This window comes from Pelophylax lessonae (genome assembly GCF_965119305.1).
Source record: "Pelophylax lessonae genome assembly, chromosome: 10".
Taxonomy (NCBI): Eukaryota; Metazoa; Chordata; class Amphibia; order Anura; family Ranidae; genus Pelophylax; species Pelophylax lessonae.
The window spans coordinates 49,732,426-49,756,558 of NC_138777.1; the positions used below are offsets into that span (position 1 = coordinate 49,732,426).

General features: G+C 39.7%; 1 protein-coding gene across 1 annotated transcript in view; it reads left to right on the forward strand.

Moving 5' to 3' along the window:
• Positions 1-24,133, forward strand: part of LOC309565172 (ovochymase-2-like) — a 132,007-nt gene that overhangs the window by 39,980 nt on the left and 67,894 nt on the right. The window contains exons 7-10 of the mRNA XM_082269968.1: positions 8,782-8,922; positions 11,787-11,917; positions 16,410-16,503; positions 23,215-23,346. Coding sequence (XP_082126094.1) covers positions 8,782-8,922; positions 11,787-11,917; positions 16,410-16,503; positions 23,215-23,346 — 498 coding nt within the window. The remainder of the gene's footprint in view (positions 1-8,781; positions 8,923-11,786; positions 11,918-16,409; positions 16,504-23,214; positions 23,347-24,133) is intronic.

Sequence of the window (24,133 nt, forward strand, 5' to 3'; positions counted from 1 at the left end):
AAAGCATATACCAATCTTAGTGAAACAGTCTACAGTAGGGAATATATATATAAGAATATTTATTCGCAAGACATATTTTCACCATAAATGATCATACTTGAGTGACACAAAGAGATAACCTTACATAAAATACCAACTTAAAACGATAAATGCAATGTGATATTTAGCTAAACGATGAAAGTAAAATAAAGCAAGATTATGTTTTTCCCAGGTGTAGTATGAACCATAAATTAATATTCTATATAATCAGACCACAATAGTCTGCGAATCACATGGCCGAAAGTCATTCCACTGCAGATGAAATGAGAATAAGCCATGCAAAACGGAAGACGTAAAATCGCAAATAATGCGCTTAATCTGATATTAAAAATGTTATAAAAACAAAAATCATCTCTTTAGAGAAAAATCTACATATGGTTTATACGGCTGGGATTGTACTTTCGTTACCCTTTAAATAGGAAATGTAAAACATTTAAGGAAGTACATAAACAATATTGAATAATAATCAAATAACAGCAAGGCATAATTACCATATTTAAAATGGCCGCTTAGCTTAGAATAGTAGTTACCAGGTTCCTTTAAGATGGCTGCATTTCCAAGATGGTGGCCAATTAGGGAGGAGCTTCTTTTGGCATCCCTCAAAGGTTCAGATACAGGGTGGACCAAGATGGCGTCTGTGTAGATGAGTCTATGCATGGCTGTTAGTAGTGTGTATGTTGTAAGTGTGATGTGTCTTGTGTCTTGTGTGTGTCTGTTGTGTTGTGTTCTCTTATTACATCTCTGGTTTCTTTTTATTTTGTGTTGAACAAAAGGGCAGTAAAAATTATCATAAGCCAAACCCAGTGGGAGGAACATTATTCCTATTGGTTGGAACATCTTATTCATTAACTGGTGATGTCATAGGGTGACACCTCTTGGTTAACCAGTATATTAAAATTAATTAAAATTTCTCCATTTAAGACTATTATAAAAAAAACATAAAATGTAATCATGCTCTCATCTATGACGTCCATTTAATCCACCAGGTATCTGAATAAAGATTAATCTTGGTAACACTATTCTAATATTTAATATATCTTATGTAATATATATATTGGACTTTACTTTTTAACCCAAGACTTCAATTAGTAGCAGTAAGAATTGTATAGATACATATACAGTTATATATATTGATACACAACAGCTTGTATATGTAACTTTTTCTATACATGGTTTGTTTCCAATTAGAGTATTATCCATTTAAGGGATTACTATGTTAACAACAGTACATTTATGATTTGGACTGGATGATAAAATATGGGTGAAATTTCTGACCATTTGACACTACTATATGATAGAATATAATGTACTTCTCAGTAGGAGGTTGTCATAACATCATAGTTCCAAAACACCTTTTGTATATGATGGGGCAGAGATATCAATTTATGATTTTCTGAAATTCATTTTGAGATTTGCAGTTCTCATCAATCTAAGTGACAATGTTTATGTGACTCCGTGTAGATTTCAACAACTTTATCCCCCTGTTTGTGTTTAGGTAAATAAATGACAGATTCTCGTCTTTGTCCAGACAGTTTTGTTTGTCTTCTCAGGGTGGAAACAATAGTTTACTTGCATTGTGTATGGTTGAACACAGGTGTTATCCTGAAATTGAGTTTCGCCCATTGTGTGAGTCATGGCCTGAACATAAAGTTTTACGACCTCTCTGGTTTTTCGTGTTTCAAGACCAGGGGAAGGATGTCTTATGTAAACCTTTTCCCCCAAAGGCCGATCCACCTGTGATAAGCGGTTTATTTATCTGTCTTTCTGAGTATTGTATTTAAAAGTTTGTCAAACACATTTTCCTTTTGGGGCAGATGACACAGCTTCTCATCTCAAAGTTCAGGCAAACAAAACCATGTCAAACAATGGACGCAATGTGTGTTTCAAACTGAAAGAGTTTTGACTCAATATGTAGCAAGGTCAATGGAGGCCTCAAAGTTCACAATTCTTGACCTGTAATAATAAAAATGTATTTCTATTTCGCACTGAAAGTTTAACAAATCCCCCCTCTTGGAAAAATTGTGAAAATTGCCGTAGCCGTTTGAAACATTTTTCCAAGGCAGAACTTTTGAAGAAATAGGGCTTAAATCGGACTTTGACAGCTTTGTAGATAGGTATGGAATAGTTGAATGGGGTGTAGACACCTGCAAGTAGGTGTAGTGACTTCAGTAAACAAGCATGGTGACTCCGAGTGAGGTGTGGATCCAAGGGTTATCATCTGTTGGCCAGTGGAATGTGGATTTCTCCGGGCACTTTTGCCTTTGGCTGTCTTGACGGGTTTGTCTTGGTAGACTGGCCATCAGGGGTATCCCGGGGTCCTTCACACTGTACCCCCCTTTGGGTGTCTCAGATACATCAGACTCTCGGTTTCCTGCTTACTTCCTGGGTCTCTTAGTCCTATAAAGGGAAATGGATTCCATGAGAAAATGATACATACAGTTTTCAGCCATAACTTTTAGTTGGTATTTCAATGTGAGGTTGGTATCCTGAGCTTCCTCAGAGTCCTCCTTTTATTCCATCGTGTGATCAGCCTTTTATCTGACCACCATGGATGGTGAGACTATATATGCAACCTTTCCCAGGGGAGACTGACTTCTGGGGCCCATTAACATGGGGACGTATTCATCACCATGGATACCACTCATTGAACAATTGAACAGTGATATACTATTTTGTTAGAATTTACCTTCTACTTGGGAGGAAAAAAAATATAATATCCCCCCTTTGGGGCATCAATGCAATTCATGGTAGGCAACAAAACTACCTGACATTGAGGATTTTTCTTGGTTACCGTAATACCACCTTTAACCTCTTGACTTCATTACGTCATTAGGGTTTGATCCTCCTTGTATCACCGCCATTGGCGATTTTTCGAAATGTGCCCGCTTTGAGCGACCTGTTTGAGTCAGAGGGATGAAGTGACCACTGAAAAATAGGAGAGTAGTTATTATCTAACAACCAAGATCCCCCTGGCAGGGATTTTCAGGATCCTCAATACTGTGACCTGGGGATAAAATGGTGTTAGAACCTCTGTCTCCTATGCATCCATTCAGTGTGTCCCTCTGATCCCTTGCTATTTGGGCATTTAAGGATTTTGTGGCCTTTGGCTGGCCACAAGATTTGTTCCTAAAGAGGAATTATTTTAGTTCGGGCTACAGTGCCCTGAGTGAACCAAGTGATCATCCGATCCACCTTGGCATCTACTCTGCTGAAAAATCTTTTCAGAAATAGAATTATTGGTTTTTTTTTTTTTTTTATTTGGCTCCGCTACCTGCGGTGCCTTTGTCTCTCGGGTACAGACAGATGGGACAGATCCCCCTCAGAACCATTTGCTCGGTTCTGGCAGGGGTCTGGGCCTCAATGTCTCTTCATCTTCCCGAGGGTTTTGAGGAGCCCTAAGATAGGGCAAATCCCTATTTATTTGTGGGGTCCCCCCTTTTGTTGAGGATATTTGGCATAGCGAGGATTTCCATCCTCAAGGGTGAATTGGGCTCTTTGGGGATGCTCCCTGGAGATTCTTTGAACCTTGGGCTCTGTCCCCTTGGAAAGAAATCCTAAAATGGCCTCCCCCCTCCTTATTTGTGGGGTGTCCGGTGTCCTCCTTGAGGTATCCGGTATAAAATCTTGCTCCTTTTTATTTATTTATTTATTATTATTATTTTTTTTTTAGTGTTAAGGTTGAGGAGAAAGGTGTGTTTCTGCCACAATTTTGGTGACAGGCTCACGCCTTTCTTAGGTTCACTGGTCTGTTGGATGGAGTGCAAATTGTCGCTCTCTTTTGCCAACCATTCCAGTGAACATCCCAACTTGTAGTCCCTGGCCAAACTTATTTTTATGTACCTGGCCGATGCCTCAAAGCACAGGGTTTTAAATTCTGGATAGTTGTACTCAGGCTCCTCCATTGAAGGGTGTTAGGCACTTTTGAGTACAGTACAGCAAAAATTCAGTGGGCTTTGGTGCTGTGTACCTTTTAAATTATATATAGCAGCTCTAGCAGCGTTAAGGATTTTTTTTTTTTATGTGTGGGCCGACTTTTAAATTACATCCTTGAGGCACAACACAGAAAGGCTGTTTTCATAGGCCTCAAAATGATTAGTAATATCTAAGGACCCTGTCTTAATAAAAATCGGGACAGTACTCTTTTTAAAACAAACTTTTTAAATTCTAGAGGTGTATGGTATCTTTTTAGGGGTGCTAGTCTTTTTGCGGTGACCCGATATGACTCATACCTAGTTATGTATGGCTGCCCAATTTCTGCCCTCCTATCTTAGGAATATGGCTGGGGTAGGACGTGGACTCTTTGCCTAACTCTCCCCCCCTTGTCTGGGTCTTAACCATCAGACTGGGAGTCATATCTGGGTCTAATTAATTACTTCATTTTATTTATAATGCAGGACTGATAAGCAGTACCCTTTTGTATGGCCACCATAACCTTTTTGAACTTTCCTATTTATTTATTTATGAATTCCTGTCCTTACTGGAACTGTTACATTTTTATTTTTATTTATTTATTTATAAATTTTCCACTGCTGGTTACTCGGCAACTTAATTTTCAACTACTGATTACTCTGCAACTTCCACTAATAAAAAAAAAATTTTCCTTGCTCAAAACTTCCTACTTATTGCATTAATCGTTTACATTGTTCTTTCAAATGGTTGCTTATATTACAGCTTTCTGAATAAAACTTCTGCCACAGTTCTACTTTTTCCTACAGTTTCACGCTACATTCTCTTAACCTATGTGTCCCAATAGAGGTCACTTTCACCTGCTCAAGGAGGTTCCTTATCTCACTTCTTATTATTTGGAGTGGAGATTAGAACTTTACTAAATTCCTTTTTGCTGAGCCTTATGGTGCAGTTCCTCACAGAGATACAGTAAGATTGGCCATGATTCTAAAAGTATGTGATCACGCTTCCTGACGTCTTTGGGGTTAGAGAAGCTTTCGGTGAGTTCATACATCAGGTTTTCCCCTACCCACGTCTGGTGCCCATTTTTGGCCCGACTTTTTCTGAGGATTTTGGTATGACTCCAACTAGCCTATACATACACCACCATTTTAGACTCAGAGAGGTGTCTCTACATATTCTAGATCTGTGCCGAATCTACTGGGGCTGTGGGATTAACATCTAGCCAGAGTTGGCAGCGTGAACCTTACCTTATGTAGACATTTTAGGGCATTACTATTAATATTCACAATTAAATAATTAAAAAAAAAATTATTAAAAAAAAATTCTCTTTTTTTTTTTTTTTTTTTTTGCAAAGTTATTAATTATGTCACCATGATCAAAATTATGATTGGCATATGTAAGAAATCAATGATATCTCAGCAGTGCAACTCCATTTAATATGTTGTGCGTTTTGGTATAAAATTTGACTATTTTTAATTTATTACTAAAAGGCGATGTCTGAACTATCAATAGAATTATGACGCAGTGCCTCCAGCCGATTACGGCAAATAATTTAATAACTAAAAACAAAACCCAATCAATTTTGTTCAGACACTCATAGTATACCACGCAATTTTCCCAAGTTCTTTTTTTTATATCAGTTAATTTCTTTTTAAAAGCATATACCAATCTTAGTGAAACAGTCTACAGTAGGGAATATATATATAAGAATATTTATTCGCAAGACATATTTTCACCATAAATGATCATACTTGAGTGACACAAAGAGATAACCTTACATAAAATACCAACTTAAAACGATAAATGCAATGTGATATTTAGCTAAACGATGAAAGTAAAATAAAGCAAGATTATGTTTTTCCCAGGTGTAGTATGAACCATAAATTAATATTCTATATAATCAGACCACAATAGTCTGCGAATCACATGGCCGAAAGTCATTCCACTGCAGATGAAATGAGAATAAGCCATGCAAAACGGAAGACGTAAAATCGCAAATAATGCGCTTAATCTGATATTAAAAATGTTATAAAAACAAAAATCATCTCTTTAGAGAAAAATCTACATATGGTTTATACGGCTGGGATTGTACTTTCGTTACCCTTTAAATAGGAAATGTAAAACATTTAAGGAAGTACATAAACAATATTGAATAATAATCAAATAACAGCAAGGCATAATTACCATATTTAAAATGGCCGCTTAGCTTAGAATAGTAGTTACCAGGTTCCTTTAAGATGGCTGCATTTCCAAGATGGTGGCCAATTAGGGAGGAGCTTCTTTTGGCATCCCTCAAAGGTTCAGATACAGGGTGGACCAAGATGGCGTCTGTGTAGATGAGTCTATGCATGGCTGTTAGTAGTGTGTATGTTGTAAGTGTGATGTGTCTTGTGTCTTGTGTGTGTCTGTTGTGTTGTGTTCTCTTATTACATCTCTGGTTTCTTTTTATTTTGTGTTGAACAAAAGGGCAGTAAAAATTATCATAAGCCAAACCCAGTGGGAGGAACATTATTCCTATTGGTTGGAACATCTTATTCATTAACTGGTGATGTCATAGGGTGACACCTCTTGGTTAACCAGTATATTAAAATTAATTAAAATTTCTCCATTTAAGACTATTATAAAAAAAACATAAAATGTAATCATGCTCTCATCTATGACGTCCATTTAATCCACCAGGTATCTGAATAAAGATTAATCTTGGTAACACTATTCTAATATTTAATATATCTTATGTAATATATATATTGGACTTTACTTTTTAACCCAAGACTTCAATTAGTAGCAGTAAGAATTGTATAGATACATATACAGTTATATATATTGATACACAACAGCTTGTATATGTAACTTTTTCTATACATGGTTTGTTTCCAATTAGAGTATTATCCATTTAAGGGATTACTATGTTAACAACAGTACATTTATGATTTGGACTGGATGATAAAATATGGGTGAAATTTCTGACCATTTGACACTACTATATGATAGAATATAATGTACTTCTCAGTAGGAGGTTGTCATAACATCATAGTTCCAAAACACCTTTTGTATATGATGGGGCAGAGATATCAATTTATGATTTTCTGAAATTCATTTTGAGATTTGCAGTTCTCATCAATCTAAGTGACAATGTTTATGTGACTCCGTGTAGATTTCAACAACTTTATCCCCCTGTTTGTGTTTAGGTAAATAAATGACAGATTCTCGTCTTTGTCCAGACAGTTTTGTTTGTCTTCTCAGGGTGGAAACAATAGTTTACTTGCATTGTGTATGGTTGAACACAGGTGTTATCCTGAAATTGAGTTTCGCCCATTGTGTGAGTCATGGCCTGAACATAAAGTTTTACGACCTCTCTGGTTTTTCGTGTTTCAAGACCAGGGGAAGGATGTCTTATGTAAACCTTTTCCCCCAAAGGCCGATCCACCTGTGATAAGCGGTTTATTTATCTGTCTTTCTGAGTATTGTATTTAAAAGTTTGTCAAACACATTTTCCTTTTGGGGCAGATGACACAGCTTCTCATCTCAAAGTTCAGGCAAACAAAACCATGTCAAACAATGGACGCAATGTGTGTTTCAAACTGAAAGAGTTTTGACTCAATATGTAGCAAGGTCAATGGAGGCCTCAAAGTTCACAATTCTTGACCTGTAATAATAAAAATGTATTTCTATTTCGCACTGAAAGTTTAACAAGAGTAATGCTTCTGGTGACACACAGGCAAGTGTGGTACTCACGTTTCTGAAGCTGCAGATACCTGTGATGGATGCTTCTGGAAATTTACTTCAAGTACTTCTTGGAAATTTACTTTCTGAAGCTGCAGATTCTTGGAAATTTACTTTCTGAAGCTGTATATTACCATGGAAATTTACTTTCTGAAGCTGTATATTCTTGGAAATTTACTGTTCTGTCTCAGCATCGATTGTACCTGTGACCTTCTTGTAGACCCCCAGTCTGTAAGTGTGTGCAGCAGGTTGAATGATGGCTTTAACAGATAGTTTACTCAATGAATAAAGACTCCAGAGGTGTTCTCCAATGCTTCTTAATGCTTCAAGTTAGCAAAGGCATAAACATAGAGGCTTTTCCATAGGTAAATTTCCAATGAAGTTACACAGCTTCCACACTCTGCAGTCTCCTCATAACAACTAAACAAAATGGGAGTTACAGCAGGAAATGGAGGATGGGAGCAACCATCTAGCCAGAAACAGTAGGGGTGCAAGGAAGATACCAATAACATAGCATAACATAACATGTAATAACAACTGCTAGACAGTTAAAGCTGCGTGGCAGCACAGTCCCAGTTCACTCTAGTGCGATGCGGGAAACCCAGGGATTCAATGCCGGTTCCAGCATCACACCTGAATCGCATGCTGATTGACACTGACATCTGTGAACCGCTGGGGGTGTCAATGTAAAGTTAATGACACCCCCAGATCGGTTCACGAATCGCAGTGCAAACTGTCAAATGGTGCAGGAATCAGATTAAATAGATGTGAGCACCCATGCGATCCGATTCCAGTGCAGACCAAAAAAAGGGTCCTGCAAAATTTTAGTGAATGCGATGCGGTTTTAGCCATACAGTTTGTATGGCTGAATTTGCATCGCACAGGTATGGCATGTGATCTGCACAGCAATGCAGTGCCAATCACATGCAATGTCTGTGTGAACCCACCCTCAAGATGATATGAAAATAATTAAAAAAAAAGAATGAAAAAAAATATTTTACTTTTCCTTTAAATTGTAAAAGCAATTTCATTGTCCAATCTTCTTGGCAACACTGTCCAATTACTTCATGTGACAGAATTGTTTTTTTTTTAATTCTGTTTTCTTTCCAGGTAAATTCTGTGGAAGTGATCGTCCTCGGCCTTTACTTATCAAAAAAAATAAAGTCAACCTGAAATTCATCTCCGATTTTCAAGAATGCAGGACTGGATTTGCGCTGTCCTACCTGGCAGTAGAGCCAGAAGAATATTCAGGTGATTCTACTTCAAACGTTGCTGTGTAATTTTCAAACATGGCCAATTTTCAAAAATTATAACCATCCAAAAAAGAAAAAAGAAGACAATTTCCGCAATAAAAATCTGAGATGGTTTATTGGTATTGTTTGGTCCAGAGGTTGTTCCACTTGCGGCCTCTTATTGAGTTTTAATCTGTCCAGAGCTTAATCGTAGAGTCAGTATAGTATAATTCCTCTGCAATTTTAAAACCTGACCATTTCCAAAAATGACCAGTATAGGATTTATATGTATCTCTTGTAATACAAATTAGTCTGTAGGAAGATGCAAAATGAACAACATTCTAAGGAAGCTTTTCTTTATCTTTAAGCTCTTCACACTGGCTTGTTTATGACCAGTTAGAAAGAAAAAAAAAATCACTAAATATAGCAGCATGCCAGATCTATTGTTTTTTGGTAAGAGATAAACTGATTATTAATGAGGTCCAGTATAATTTTGAAGGAAGTTATTAAAAGGCACCGCCCTGTGTGATCTGCCCTCTCACATGCAGTAAGAATGTGGCAATAGCACTGGATAGCTGCTAGGTTGCAGAGATCATGAATCTTTGATATGGACTATCACAGAGCTGTAACTGGTCAATATTATAGCTAGCACACACACTAATTGTACTTTTCTTGATGTAAAAGCCAACAGGCTGCTACAGAGCAATAGGGGAACCAGCTAGGGGCCATAACCGAGACAAGTCATTTAGCTGTCATGCTGAGCTACCACTCACTTGCTCCTTAGATAAGTGTTTCTCAACTTCAATGATCAGGGCACACTAACAGGCCAGGTTTGCAAGAAAACTGAAATACATCACAGGTTTGCTGCTCAGTGATTGCAGTATTCTAGTCTGCATCTCCCCAAGGTAATACTTAAAATCTGGCCTGTTAGTGTGCCCTGGGGACTGGAGTTAAGAAACACTGCGGCTGGCCCTACATGGGTCGAATTTCAAAAGAATTTTCTTTTGAAAATCTTATCTAAGAATTTTCGTTCAAATTCCGCAGCATTAGTGGGCCGCAGCAATGCCCGATTTTCGTGTGGTCATCGAATTTGAGTGATTGGGCATGTTGGAAATTTAAAAAAAAAAGATTTTCTAATTAATGATGGGAGAATCGTGCAAGAAATATTATCAAAAAAGAAATGTGCATGATTGCAAGAAAAAGAAAATTCCCGGAAAGAAAAGAAGATTCCCAGGCCATGAAAATTCTTTTCTGTAACAATTTAAGGTGAAATTGAAGGCTTGGTCGGTCGAATTTCGAAATCAATGGTGGCACCATTAAATCACAATACGCACAAAATTTCTGATTTGCGAAAGAATGTTCTTTCAAAATTCGACACATGTATGGCCTTAGACTACGGTTGAGATGGTGTTGTTGTGGATTGGTAGTGCCACATTGACAAGCTGTGCAGGGAAGTACCTTTGCTCACCCCAGCACTGAATGAAAGAACACTTTACCTTGTATTGACCAGAATAGACATCTTAGCTCACATGACAACCACTGTGAACACTTGTGAAAGCATCCCTTCATAAGTGCTGGAAATATTTCCCTGAATATCTCTGTATAGAAGGGTATGGCCTCTCAGATTTGGAGATTGGGACCAGACCTTTTAAGTCAGCCTTTCTCAACCAAAGTTCTATGGAACCCTAAAGGTTCCTCCAGAGGTTGCTACGGGTTCCTTGAGCAATTTCTGCCTCTCAAATAGGTCACTAATGCCACAAATGATCTTTTTAGCTATTTGTGGAAGGAGGATTCTTCCCATTGACCACAAATGTAAAAATCATTCCCCATGACCATCATACTAATGTAATAATAATTATTAGCAGGGGTTCTTTGAGCCTGGAAAGTTATTTCAGGGGTTCCTCCATCTTCAAAAGGTTCAGAAAGGCTGTTCTATTTATATTTCTGTGACAAAATAAGCAAAAAGGCAGCGCCAATAATTGATAAACTCAGTCCCAAAAAAAGAGTCTCTAATAGAGGTAAGGTGGAAAGGGTCCTCCAGTGAGTGGGTAGAAAGCACTTCATCAGTCACCAGTGAGTGGGTAGAAAGCACTTCATCAGTCACCAGGTGATAAATAAAAACTGCTTACCAGGTGGAAGTGACCCTCATATTATAGAGTGGTCAAAAATGGCAGAGTTCAATCAGATGTAAATAATTGATGTGGATATGATGATAGATAGTAACTCCCTCTTCTCTCTCTCAGAGTAATAGTACCTCAGAACGAAGAAGACTATAATAGTGCAGTACATTCCAGTATAAAAATATTTATTGGATAAAATTGCACTTACAGAAAGGATGATAAAAATGAGCATGTATGCAGCATACAAATTCCGCGGTTTGGTAAGCGTGCTATCGTTCCGACCAGAACTTCCGCCTTACGCGTATCGTCAAAGATTGACATCATCAGAGACGCCTTTCCACCTTACCTCTATTAGAGACACTTTTTTTGTGACTGAGTTTATCAATTATTGGCGCTGCCTTTTTGCTTATTTTGTTACATTTGGTGTGTAATCTTACCTACAGTGCTGCCTGCCTTCCTTTTCAAAGTTTGTATAATTTTTGATTCCAATCGCAGATATTTCTCCTTTTTCCAATCTATATTTCTGTGACTAGGAATATTCTAATTCGATTTACAACATATTACATTGCTTGAAAAAGGAGATCACATGGGGAAGAGCAGATGAAAGCTGAGTTGGTCCCAAGGCTACAGATGACAATATCAAATAAATACAGCGTTATTCCTCTCCAGCACTGATGTGCATTGCTTATTTTTATTACTGAAGTTTCATCTTTGGTGATGTTTTTTTTTATACCATTAGATCAACATATCCTTGTCTTTCCAGATTCTCATTGTGGATCTGTTGCTGTTATTTCTGAAGAAGGAGAAATACAGACAATAAATCACCCAGAAAAATACACCAGCAACATAGACTGCCATTGGATCATCAATTGCCCATCATCTTTAAGGATAAAGGTAGGCATTATTGGCACTTGGATATAAAGCCTATCTAAGGGAAAGTAAAGTTGAGCTGCTCCTACACTGCAAGGTTAAAGTGGAGCTCCATCCAAAAGGCAAAAGGGGAAGCTCCGCTTGTCTGCCTCCACCCACCCCCACCCCCCCCCGCTGCCACATTTGGCACCATTTGGAGAGTGGGAGAAGCAGGTTTTGCCCCCTCTTTCCTCTGCAGCCGGCCCATTCACAAAGTTCTTCACTGCTGGTTTCCCTTAGTCAAGATGGTGGTGAAAGCACCTGATAGCCAATTGCAAAATCGGCTTGGGTGAGGATACCGCTGGATTCCTGGACAGGTAAGTGCCCTAATATTAAAAGTCAGCAGTTACAGTATATGTAGCTGCTGACTTTTCATTTTTTGGGGGAGGGGGGGGGAGCCTGGAGCTCCTCTTTAAAGTGACACTTAACGATATCCTTTTCCTCCAAAATAATCCATATGCACTTAGTGGCCCTGTCATTTTATTTCAAGATATTCCTTCTTACTGTGTTTTTCTTGCTCTTGGTAATATCCTTTGTGAGCTCCTGAACTTTCCTTTGGTTTGAATAAGCAGTGCACCTTAGTTGCAGTCATATGCACTGCTCATTGCATAAACCTAATCCCATAGTCTATCTCAGGAGTGAGCAAGACAGGAGGGCTATGTTCCAACCTACAGTGGTACTATGGAGAACGAATGTAGCCACCCTCTCACAAGTCAGAAGTCAGATAACAGCAGCAAAAAGAAACAATTTGGAGTTTGAAGATCCAAAGGTGCCTGAGAGCAAAAGGTTGTTTTTTTTTTGCGTTAGGAATACAGACTTGAATATATTCTACTTTTAAAACACGGTTCAGTGTCACTTTAAATGCTTGCTTAGGTCTCGAGGACCCGAAAAGCAATTTTACTTACCTGATCCCCTGCTCCCACAGCACTCTCCTCCAGCACAGCACTCCTCCTCCAACGTTCCCCAATGCCCCAGCAGTGGAATGTCTCTTGTCATCCTTACATCCAGTACAGGGCTATGGAAATGGTGATGTCAATGGAGTATGGGGAGAAGAGGCTGCAGGGACCACAGTGTGGAAAACCTGCAAAAAAACCCTCAGGGTTTATCCACTGATCTAAACAATGCAGAACAAGGCATAATAAGTCAATAATGGGGAAAGATTGGCTTCAGGAAGCCCACAAACCTGCCTTATGGGCATAGTTTTCAGAGTTTATTTCTTCTTCAATGGGCATTTAAAAGTTGTATTTTCTAATGAAAGGGAAATGAAGTTGCTGGAAATATTCCATGCTGTACACACTGTTCTTCAAGTACAGCAATATGCACTCATTTATAGCAATCAGTTAGCAAATGTTGAAATGTGAATATGAATATATGACTCAATGCAAATTATATATTGTGCGCACCTATGAATTAAATTGTGTTTCCACTTTTGCAGTCAAATTTGAAAAAAAAAAAAAAAACACTATATGTTCGCTTTGGGTTTCACACAGCATATCTGTTTTTTTCATATTTCTTACCTTTTTAGATGTCTCATAGGAGAAGATATTGTGGCTAACTGCAAGAATTTCTCAAAAGGTTAAAGTGATATATCAAAGTCTTATTTTTTTTTATTTAAAAATAACAAACGTGTTATACTTGCAGCCTCTGTGCAGTTGGTTTTGCACAGGGCAGCCCGGATTCTCCTCTTCTTGGGTCCCTCTTCGGTGTCCTGGCCCCTCCCTCCTGCTGAGTGCCCCCACAGCAAGCAGCTTGCTATGGGGGCACCCGAGCCAATCTGCAGCTCCCTGTGTTCATTCAGACACAGAGCTGTGATTCGGCCCCGCCCACTCTCCTTATTGGTTTACTGACTTTGATTGACAGCAGCGGGAGCCAATGGTGGCCAATGTGTGTCTCAGCCAATGAGGGTGGAGGGTCCCGTATAGCCGAGTCTTTCGTGCAACATCGCTGGATCGAGATGGGGCTCAGGAAAGTATTAGGGGGGCTGAGGGGGGCTGCTGCACACAGAAGGTTTTTTTTATCTTAATGCTTAGAATGCATTGAGATAAAAAAACTTTCTGCCTTTAGAACCACTATAACTGGGATCTATCCCAGTGGAGAGGCTGGGGACAGGCTGAATACAGTTCACATTAACATTTATCAATTAAAGTTAATTTAGCACTGAGTGTTTAACTCTTTGTTTAGCCATACAGTGTTTAATTCAGGGATCCTCAAACTATGGCCCTCCAGCTGTTGCAGAACTACATATCCCATGAGACATTGTAAAACTCTGAGATTCACAGACAAGACTAGGCATGATGGGAATTGTAGTCCCTGAACAACTGGAGGGCCATAGTGTGAAGACCTCTGGTTTAATTCTAGTTACCAACTGATGAGATTAATTTCCCCCCACAGTACAGACAGTATTGGCGCGATATCCTTATTTTCCAAAAATAATCCATACACATCCACCATTTAATGGCCCTGTAATCTGTTTTTTATTATATCGACTCTTACTGAGTTTATCTGTGTCCTGATAATGTCCTCTGTGAGTTCTCAAACCTCTCCTTTTCCCCTCACTTTTGTTTGTTAGGAACGAGAACTGTGTGCTAGATACGTGCATTGTTCTATGCACACTACAAATCTCATAGTCCCTGTCAATCTCAGGAGCGAGCAAGAGAATGTGGCTATGTTCTTACATACAATGGGGCCTTTGAGAACATTTTTGGTTTTTAAACCAGAATTTAGAGCTGCTTTAATTTTGGAAAGCACAGATCCCAAGCCTTTTCTTAATAAAAAAAAAAGAAGAAAAAAGAAAAAAAAAAGTTTCCTTGCTGGACTTCAGAAATGAGTATTTAAAAAGTTGAGCTGCATTTTTTTTTACATGTTTTTCTTAAGTAATGCTATGTACCTAGGGGCAAGTAATAAATATACAATCAGGGCCATCTTAAACATTAAATGGACCCTGGGCAAACATTTTCTCCTAATGGCTCAGTCTATAGTAGTGGTGACAAGTAGCGGCCACAAGGCTCTCTCACTAGACTCAGAGACACAGCATCACTAATCCCTCCGATCAGGGGTCTGCTCGCTCTGGGTTGCTCATGGTGACTCTGGTACGCAGCATGGCAGGTCCTTATGTTTAATCTTTGGAAGTAGAGGACTGCACTCTGACTTGAAAATTGCAAAAATTTATTGAAGAATCCAAAAATCCATGGTAGACAAAATAATCAGAGACAGAGCATAGTTGACGCGTTTCACAAAATCTAATTCGCTTAATCATAACTATGATGAATCATAGTTATGATTAAGAAAATTAGATTTCCTGAAACGCGTCAACTATGCTCTCTCTCCTGTCTCTGATTATTTTGTCTATCATGGATTTTTGGATTCTTCAATACATTTTTGCAATTTTCAAGTCAGAGTGCAGTCCTCTACTTCCAAAGATTATAGTTGCCGGGATTGCGGGTCTGACGTGCACCGACTTGGATTGTTGGACTTCTCACACCTGAGTGGTTTTCTGTGTGTGTTTGTGCTTAGGTCCTTATCTTGGCAGCAGCTTCGTTCTTCCGCACTCAGTCCATGCTCCATACTCTCTGGTAGTCCCACACATGGTAGTGAGCTTTCGCTGGCACGGGCTCTCTCCCTCTCAGACAGCATCCCCAGCACAGTCTTCTCACACACTCTGCCCGGGTAGTCAACTTGAGGAGCAAAGTTTGCCGGGGAAAATCTGGTTCTTTCCTCCTTACTGCCTCAAAGCTTGGTGGGGGCTGTTATTTATCCTCCTTTATTTTCAATCAGCAGCCTGTCTCTGGGGACTAAATGTCCCATGATGCTCTTCTCCTCCCTGCTGATTGGTCCATTCCTGTTGCTAGGACTGAGGGGGAGACAGAGTGGGTGGTGAGCTGGGATTATTACAGGCAGCGCACTTCCACTTCACAGTGTGCTTCTCTGGTCCTCCCTCTGTTTTATTAACCCCCCCCCCCACCTGTTGTTGACAGAAGAAGCGCAGGGGAGAGTCCACACACACAGTCAGCTGAGTGTAAATCCCGGTGATGGGAAAAACAGTGGGCGGTAAGCGGGGATTATACAGTGGCTGCTCCTGTGGTTAATCTCTGCGCTGCTGACAGGAGGAGGGGGGAGTGGGAAGTTACACAGGCAAGCCGCAGCTTGCCTCTTGCCTCTTGCCTCGTGCATGCAGCCTCTCCCCAGCTGCATGCACAGTAAACTAGTGGAGAGGGCAGGCAGATGAGGAAAGAGGATCAGATGCCCGGCTACACAGGGAAAACTATTTGTGAGCAGTGTCCCGGCTCAAGGGGCAGCTGCTTTGAGCCCCACAACAATGGCTGGACCCGGGACAGCTGCCCCTTTTGCCCTGCATTAAAGATGGCTCTTTATTCAATAAGTGTTACCTCAATTTGGCTGCAAAAGTGGAAATACACTTTAATGAAGGTTCTATATTTGCACTTCATTTACTGCTCAGCTTTCACTCTCTGTTGTTTAGGTCACGTTTCTCGTCTTTGAAGTTGAACAGAGTAAAGGCTGTGTTTTTGATTATGTGCTCATTTATAATGATCTGGATAGAATTGATGTGGCAGGTGAGTTTACTGTCTTACTGCAGTCACTGATGTCCCCATTTCTGTAAATTTGTAAAGAAGCACTGAATTTTTCTCTATCGTACTTGGCATGTCATCACAGGGCAAGTCTGAATTAGAAAAAAATCAAAAGCATAATCTGTGGTTTAGTGATTAGCATTTCTTCCCTGCTGCACTGGAACCCTTGGGTTGAGTACCAGTCAGGACACTATATATATATATATATATATATATATATATATATATATATATATATATATAGTTACATAGTTAGGTTAAAAAAAAGACACAAGTCCATCTAGCTCAACCAACAAAAGTCTAAAAACAAAAAAGGAAACACAACCATTCAATTCTATACGCACAATTAATCCAGAGGAAGGCGAAAAACCCCAGCAAAGCATGATCCAATTTGCTACAGCAGGGGAAAAAAATTCCTTCCTGATCCCCTGAGAGGCAATTTGATATCCCCTGGATCAACGTTACCTATAAATATTACTATCCAGTTACATTATGTACACCTAGAAAATATTCCAGGTCTTTATAAAAGCAATCTACTGAGCTGGCCAGAACCACCTCTGCAGGGAGTCTATTGCCCCTTGTCCTTTGTGATGACCTTAAAGTGAATAACTCAGCATCAAGTTCACTATATGGACCCCTTTTGTATTTATACATGTTGATCATATCCCCCCTGCATAGAGTTTGCATGTTCTCCTTGTGCTTGGCTGTGTTTCCTTCCACATTACATAGACATGGTAGGTTATTTGGCCCTAGTATGATATTGTAGTGATCGTGCACAAGTTGGCTTCTTCAACAACATTTTCATACCCCTTGAAATTGTCCACATTTTGTCATGTTACAACCAAAAATGTAAATGTATTTTATTGGGATTTTTATATGATAGACCAAAACAAAGTGGCACATCATTTTGAAGTGGAAGGAAAATTATATATGGTTTTTACAAATAAATATCTGAAAAGGGTGGCGTGCATTTGTATTCAGCCCCCCTGAGTCAATACTTTGTAGAACCACCTTTCACTGCAATTACAGCCGCAAGTCTATTTGGGTATGTCTCTACCTGCTTTGCACATCTAGAGAGTGAATTTGTTGCCCAATAACCCAAGCTCTGTCAGATTGGATGGAGAGTGTCAGTGAACAGCAATTTTGAAGTCTTGCCACACATTCTGAATTGGATTTAGGTCTGGACTTTGGATGGGCCATTCTAACACATGAATATTCTTTGCTCGAAACTTGCAGATCTGGCTGTATGTTTAGGGTCGTTGTCCTGCTGGAAGGGGAACCTCCACCCCAGTCTCAAGTCTTTTCCAGACTCCAATAGGTTTTCATCTAAGATTGCCTTGTATTTGGCTACATCCATCTTCACATCAAGTCTGACCAGCTTCCCTGTCCCTGCTGAAGAAAAGCATCCTCACAAGATGATGCTGCCACCACCATGTATCACGGTAGGGATGGTGTATTCAGGGTGATGTGCAGTGTTAGTTTTCCCCCACACATTGCGTGTGCTGTGCATTTGTATTCAGCCCACTTTACTCTGATACCCCTAACTAAAATCTAGTGAAACCAATTGCCTTCAGAAGTCACCTAATTAGTAAAAAGAGTCCACCTGGGTGTAATTTAATCTCCACATAAATACAGCTGTTCTTTAAAGCCCTTAAAGGTTTTTTAGAGAACCTTAGTGAACAAACAGCATCAGCAAGAAACACACCAGACAGGTCAGGGATAAAGTTGTGGAGAAGTTAAAAGCAGGGTTAGGTTATAAAGAAATAACCCAAACTTTGAACATCTCAAAGAGCACTGTTCAATCCATCATCCGAAAATGGTAAGAGTATGGCACAACTGCAAACCTACCAAGACATGGCCGTCCACCTAAACTGACCGGCCAGGCAAGGAGAGCATTAATCAGAGAAGCAGCCAAGAGGCCCATGGTAACTCTGGAGGAGCTGCAGAGATCCACGGCTCAGATGAAAGAATCTGTCCACAGGACAACTATTAATCGTGTACTTCAGAAATCTGGCCTTTATGGAGGAGTGGCAAGAAGAAAGCCATTGTTGAAAGAAAGCCATAAGAAGTCCTATTTGCAGTTTGCGAGAAGCCATGTGGGGGACACAGCAAACATGTGGAAGAAGGTGCTCTGGTCAAATGAGACCAAAATTGAACTTTTTGGCCTAAAAGCAAAACGCTATGTGTGGCGGAAAACTAACACTGCACATCACCCTGAACACACCATCCCCACCGTGAAACATGGTGGTGGCAGCATCATGTTGTGGGGATGCTTTTCTTCAGCAGGGACAATGAAGCTGGTCAGAGTGGATGGGAAGATGGATGGAGCCAAATACAGGGCAATCTTAGAAGAAAACCTGTTAAGAGTCTTCAAAAGACTTCACCTTCCAGCAAGACAACGACACTAAACATACAGCCAGAGCTACAATGGCATGGTTTAGTTTAAAGCATATTCATGTGTTAGAATGGCCCAGTCAAAGTGCAGACTTGAATCCAATTAAGAATCTGTGGCAAGACTTGAAAATTGCTGTTCACAGATGCTCTCCATCCTATCTGACAGAGCTTGAGCATGGGCAACAATTTCACTCTCAAGAAAGTGCAAAGCTGGTAAAGACATCCCCAAAAAGACTTGCAGCTGTAATTGCAGTGAAAGGCGGTTCTACAAAGTATTGACTCAGGGAGGTGAATACAAATGTACGCCACGCTTTTCAGATATTTATTTGTAAAAAAAATTTGAAAACAATTTATCATTTTCCTTCCACTTCCCAATTATGTGCCACTTTGTGTTGGTCTATCACATAAAATCCCACTAAAATACATTTACATTTTTGGTTGAAACATGACAAAATGTGGAAAATTTCAAGAGGTATGAATACTTTTTTAAAGCACTGTATACTCTATATAACAAACATTGGCAGTAATGCATCTTCCCTTGTAGGGAGGGAATGTGTAGTTGTTTTGTAGGTATTCTCTCTTTATCCATCAGGGTCAGGACTGAAAAAAATGAAATAATATTTTTTTCACATTTTTTTTCTACACAGGTAAATATGAATATTATTTATGTGTCACTTTTATGTCCTTTTTGTATATATATATATCTATTATGCACTAGAGCAATTTTTGCATTTTAGCTATAGCCTTATTAATCCAGCAGTAATGTCTCCCTTACCTAATACTAATAACAAAGTAACGCATTTATCATTTTTTTTTTTTTTTTTATGGCATTTTGGAATGGTGTCTTGCAAAAAAAGTACTGTATTTTGTTTTCAATGCAATCTACAGGCAAAAATGCACAGGAAAAAATGAAAAATCCAAAGATAGGTGTAAAGCTTAACTCTGTGCACAAGAAAAAAAAAAACAATATCCTTGCAATGCCCCCCCCCCCCCACACACACATTGTAAGGTTTTAACCACTTGACCTCCGGAAGATTTACCCCCCTTTCATAACCAGGCCATTTTTTGCGATACAGCACTGCGTTATTTTAACTGACAGTTTAGTGGTCATGCAGTACCCAAATAAAATGTCCTATTTTCCCACAAATAGAGCTTTCTTTTGGTGGTATTTGATCACCTCTGCTTTTTCTATTTTTTGCACTATAAACAAAAAAAGATCAACAATTTAAAAAAAAAAATCAAATTTCTTCATAAATTTAAACAAATATATATTCTGCTACATATGTTTGGTAAAGAAATCCCAGTAAGCGTATATTAATTGCCATTCTGACACCAGAGATGTATAGTAACTAAGTAGAACTACTTCACTACTGTACTTAAGTACCGAAAGGCGGTATCTGTACTTTCCTAGAGTAGAATTTTTTTCTCCTACTTCCACTTTTACTTCACTACATTTTTTCGATGATTTCAATACTTCTACTCCGATATTTTTTTTTTGTGCTGCATAGTTACTCGTTACTATTATAAAAATTACCACTGCCAGAACAGTAGATGGCAGGTTTCATGAAGCTCAAAACATGTGTATTATCAGCGCATACGAAAATAAATGCTACTGCATGTATAAATAAAAGCTGCTTTTGAAATAATAAAAAACAATATGATGTTCAAACTTTTGACTTCTTTCTTTAATAACTACATAACACAGTACTTGTACTTTTACTTTCAGTACTTGAGTAGCATTTTTTTTTTCAAAACTACTGGTACTTTTGCTTTCAGTACTTGAGTAGCAATATTTTTTAAAAAACTACTTGCAATACTTAAGTACAAAAATGTTGAGTACTTTAGTACTTCTACTCAAGTCACTTTTTGATTGAGCACTTCCACTTCTACTCAAGTCACTTTTTGATCGAGCACTTGTACTTTTACTCAAGTATGGGTTTTGAGTACTTTATACAACTCTGTCTGACACTAACTGACACTTTTTGGGGACCAGTGACACTAATACAGTAAACAGTGCTATAAACTTTGCACTGTCACTGTACTAATGACACTGGCTGGGAAGAGGTTAACATCAGGGGCGATCGAAGGGCTAACAGTTTTGCCTAGCCAGTGTTTTACTACAGTGTGAGAGGTGCTTTTACTAGAGGAAGACATGGAATGCATTCCCTGCTTTGCAGGGACACAAATTCCATCCCTTCGCTCCTGTCAGAACAGAGATCTGCATATTTTACGTAGGCAGATCACAGTTCTGTCTCTCTTCCTGATGATCAGCAGGTGCTGGAGGACATCAGGTAACGTGCACCCACCAATCAGCTTCCTCTAAGTGTAATCATGTGCGCCCCCTACCCGGAAGAGTTGGATCACGTATATATACGTGATGCGATGCACAGGTGCCGCCCTGCAGCAATAAAACTGCCAAAGGGCCAACCCTAAGTAGTTAGTGCTTATTTTTGCCTATAGGTAGAGGAATAAGGTGTAACATTTACCTGATTTCTCACTCTGGCAGGCTCTCTGTCTTTGCAGCTGGTCTACGCCCCCCCCCCCCCCCGACTCCCATTTAAATGTGTTTCCGACTGCAGATGTGTGCTTGCCTTGTTCACATACAATGCGGTAAAAATAACACTACATTGTATCTGATGACATCCAAGTACCAACCACAGCCTGGCGCAGTGTAAAAAAGAGAAGAGCGCTAAAACCTGCTGGAGCAAGGGGTAAGGTGCATAATAAAGACTCTTCCTCTTCCCTATAGAGCAGGGGTCCACAAACCTTTTAGTACGAGGGCAACATGTACATTTTACTAATATTCGCGGGGCGTAAAAAGGTAAAAAAAAATCCCATCAGAGTCCCCCCTAGGGCCATACCAGAGTCCCCATCTGCTGGGCCGGAACATTGAGTGGGCAAGAGGGGCAGCTAACCTGTGCTCAGTGGTTTATTGCAGGGATGTGGGCACACTGTGCTGAGTTCTATTACAAGGCTTACAGGAGTAGTGACAACAGCATCGCTACTCTTATCAACCCAGTGCTGGGAGCAGTGCAGTGAGAGCAGGGAGGACATGTGGGTTGTGCACCACCTAAGGGGGTCCCCTAAGCTCGCACATCATGAATGGGAAGGGGGCAGCAGAGTTTGGCAACTTTGTCCTGGGCTCTGGATGACCTTGTCCCGGCACTGGCCATCATTGTCCCTGATTACATCCTATCAGAGCCCCCCCATACATCAAGTTCCCCATCAGGTTGCCCTTTTAATTAAGGGTCCCCATCAGATTCCCTCCTTACATTTGTGTTCCCATCAGAGTCCTCACTTACCTCAGCATCCCAATTAGAGTCCCCCCTGATATCAGGATTTCCATCAGAGTGCCCCCTTATATTAAATACAGAGACCATAGACCGTCTCTGCTGACCCTAATCCTCAATCAATGCACCGAGGATACACCACTGACCCTAGCTAGGGAGTCAGATTAAATCTGGTAGCAGGCAGGGTGTGGCCAATGTGCTAGAGTTTGGAGACCCCTGCCCTAGGGATAACAAGCATGTAACTCTTGCATTGTGGAGGGGCTACTGCAAGGGTTTCTTCTTCCATCTTAAAGTTGGGTTTTAAAACTACCCATTCCTAAAAATCAAAAAGTGTTGATTTTATGCTAAAATCCCCCCATTTATGACAACACTATACTTAGATTTTGGTACAAAGCATTGCAGGTTCAACTGCAAGTGAAATAAAGGCTTTTTTTAAATTTTGTACTTTTTATGCTAAAAAAAAAAAAAAAAGCAGTTTACCTAAGAATGGTATAAAAAAAAAGATTCAAGATTCAGATCAATGAAAAAAATACCCATCAAGACACTTATACCTTGTCCATGCCGGTAGTTTTTCTGCAAAGGGCACCGCCTGAATCTTATACTCTATACTCTTCTTACCCCCTTGCTCCTCTGCAGTTGGCACTAAAATGGTCTGAGTTGGGAACCTGGGGAAGCAGTGATGTCTTTCTTGTCATGTGACAGTGCTGGGGCCTAACAATTGGCTGCTAGGCCAGAGCACATGAAACAGAAAAGCAGGTCACAAGCTCCTCCATACCTGAAAGTTCTGGATATTCTTACCAGCTGTAGAGGCGCACTAAACTGCGATGGAGGGCCGGTTAGGTAAGTAATATGGGGACCATGGGATGTACTTTCCAGAGACACTGTCACGTTGCCCTGCATGGACAAGGAGGAACATTGTGTTGATTAGGGCTGAACTGCTGTGTGATGACTCAAGAGATCAGAAAGCCAGATAATTTAAAACTCTGTTTACAATGTTTGATTTCATTTGTAGGGAAGTTTTGTGGAACATCCATTCCTGATCCAGTCGAGAGCACCTCCAACATAATGCAAATTTTATTTTCTTCTGACTCTCGTGGCAATCATATTGGGTTTCGGGCAAAAATCTCCTTCCATGGTGATCAATGTAAGACATTCTACGCTGTAAACATTGTTGTGAACAGAGAGGTACATGGTTTTAAATGGGATGAAGGTCTTATTAAGTATTGTAATACCTTGGAGCAATGGTCCACAATGATGTAACTAATTTTCCTACCCTCACTATCCTCCCTGTTTTTCAACAAATGGAACCTAAGCTACAATTATAGGTGTCCCCACGACTGAACCTTATCTGCAGGATCAATCTCATTATCATTAAAATGACCTGCCTACCCAAATTAATCCAGAGGTTGCTAGGTTCCTTACGTAATGAGCCTTTCTGCCTTTAAGTTCCCACTGACGCCAACAATCTTTTTAGTTATATGTAAGGGGGTAATTCTTCCCAATGTTCACAAGTATAAGGAGCATTCTTCCCACTGACTATCCCACTAATGTATCATGAGGTGTAGATATAGTATTTTTCAGTAGGGGTTCTTTAAGACTGGAAAGCTTTTTTAAGGGTTCCTCTGTGTTGAAAGGTTGAGAAGGGTTTGTTTAAAGCCATTGATGCTCTTTACCAAGCAGTGATTTGAATGTTTTAACACCACTATTTCTTCCTTTATCCAGAGTGGCTCCCAATGCCACATCTCTTGCATGGTCCTTCAAGCTGCAGTAGCAAATGATGGACTGGCCCACCCCACTTTTTTCCATGACACCGTAGACTCAGGGGCTGCAGCTATAATTGTTTTGTTTTTTTACTACGTGATCTGACGCCAATAACCACTACTATTAAATGTAGGAAGGGTTCCCCTTGCCTGGCAAAAGGTCTTGTCTAT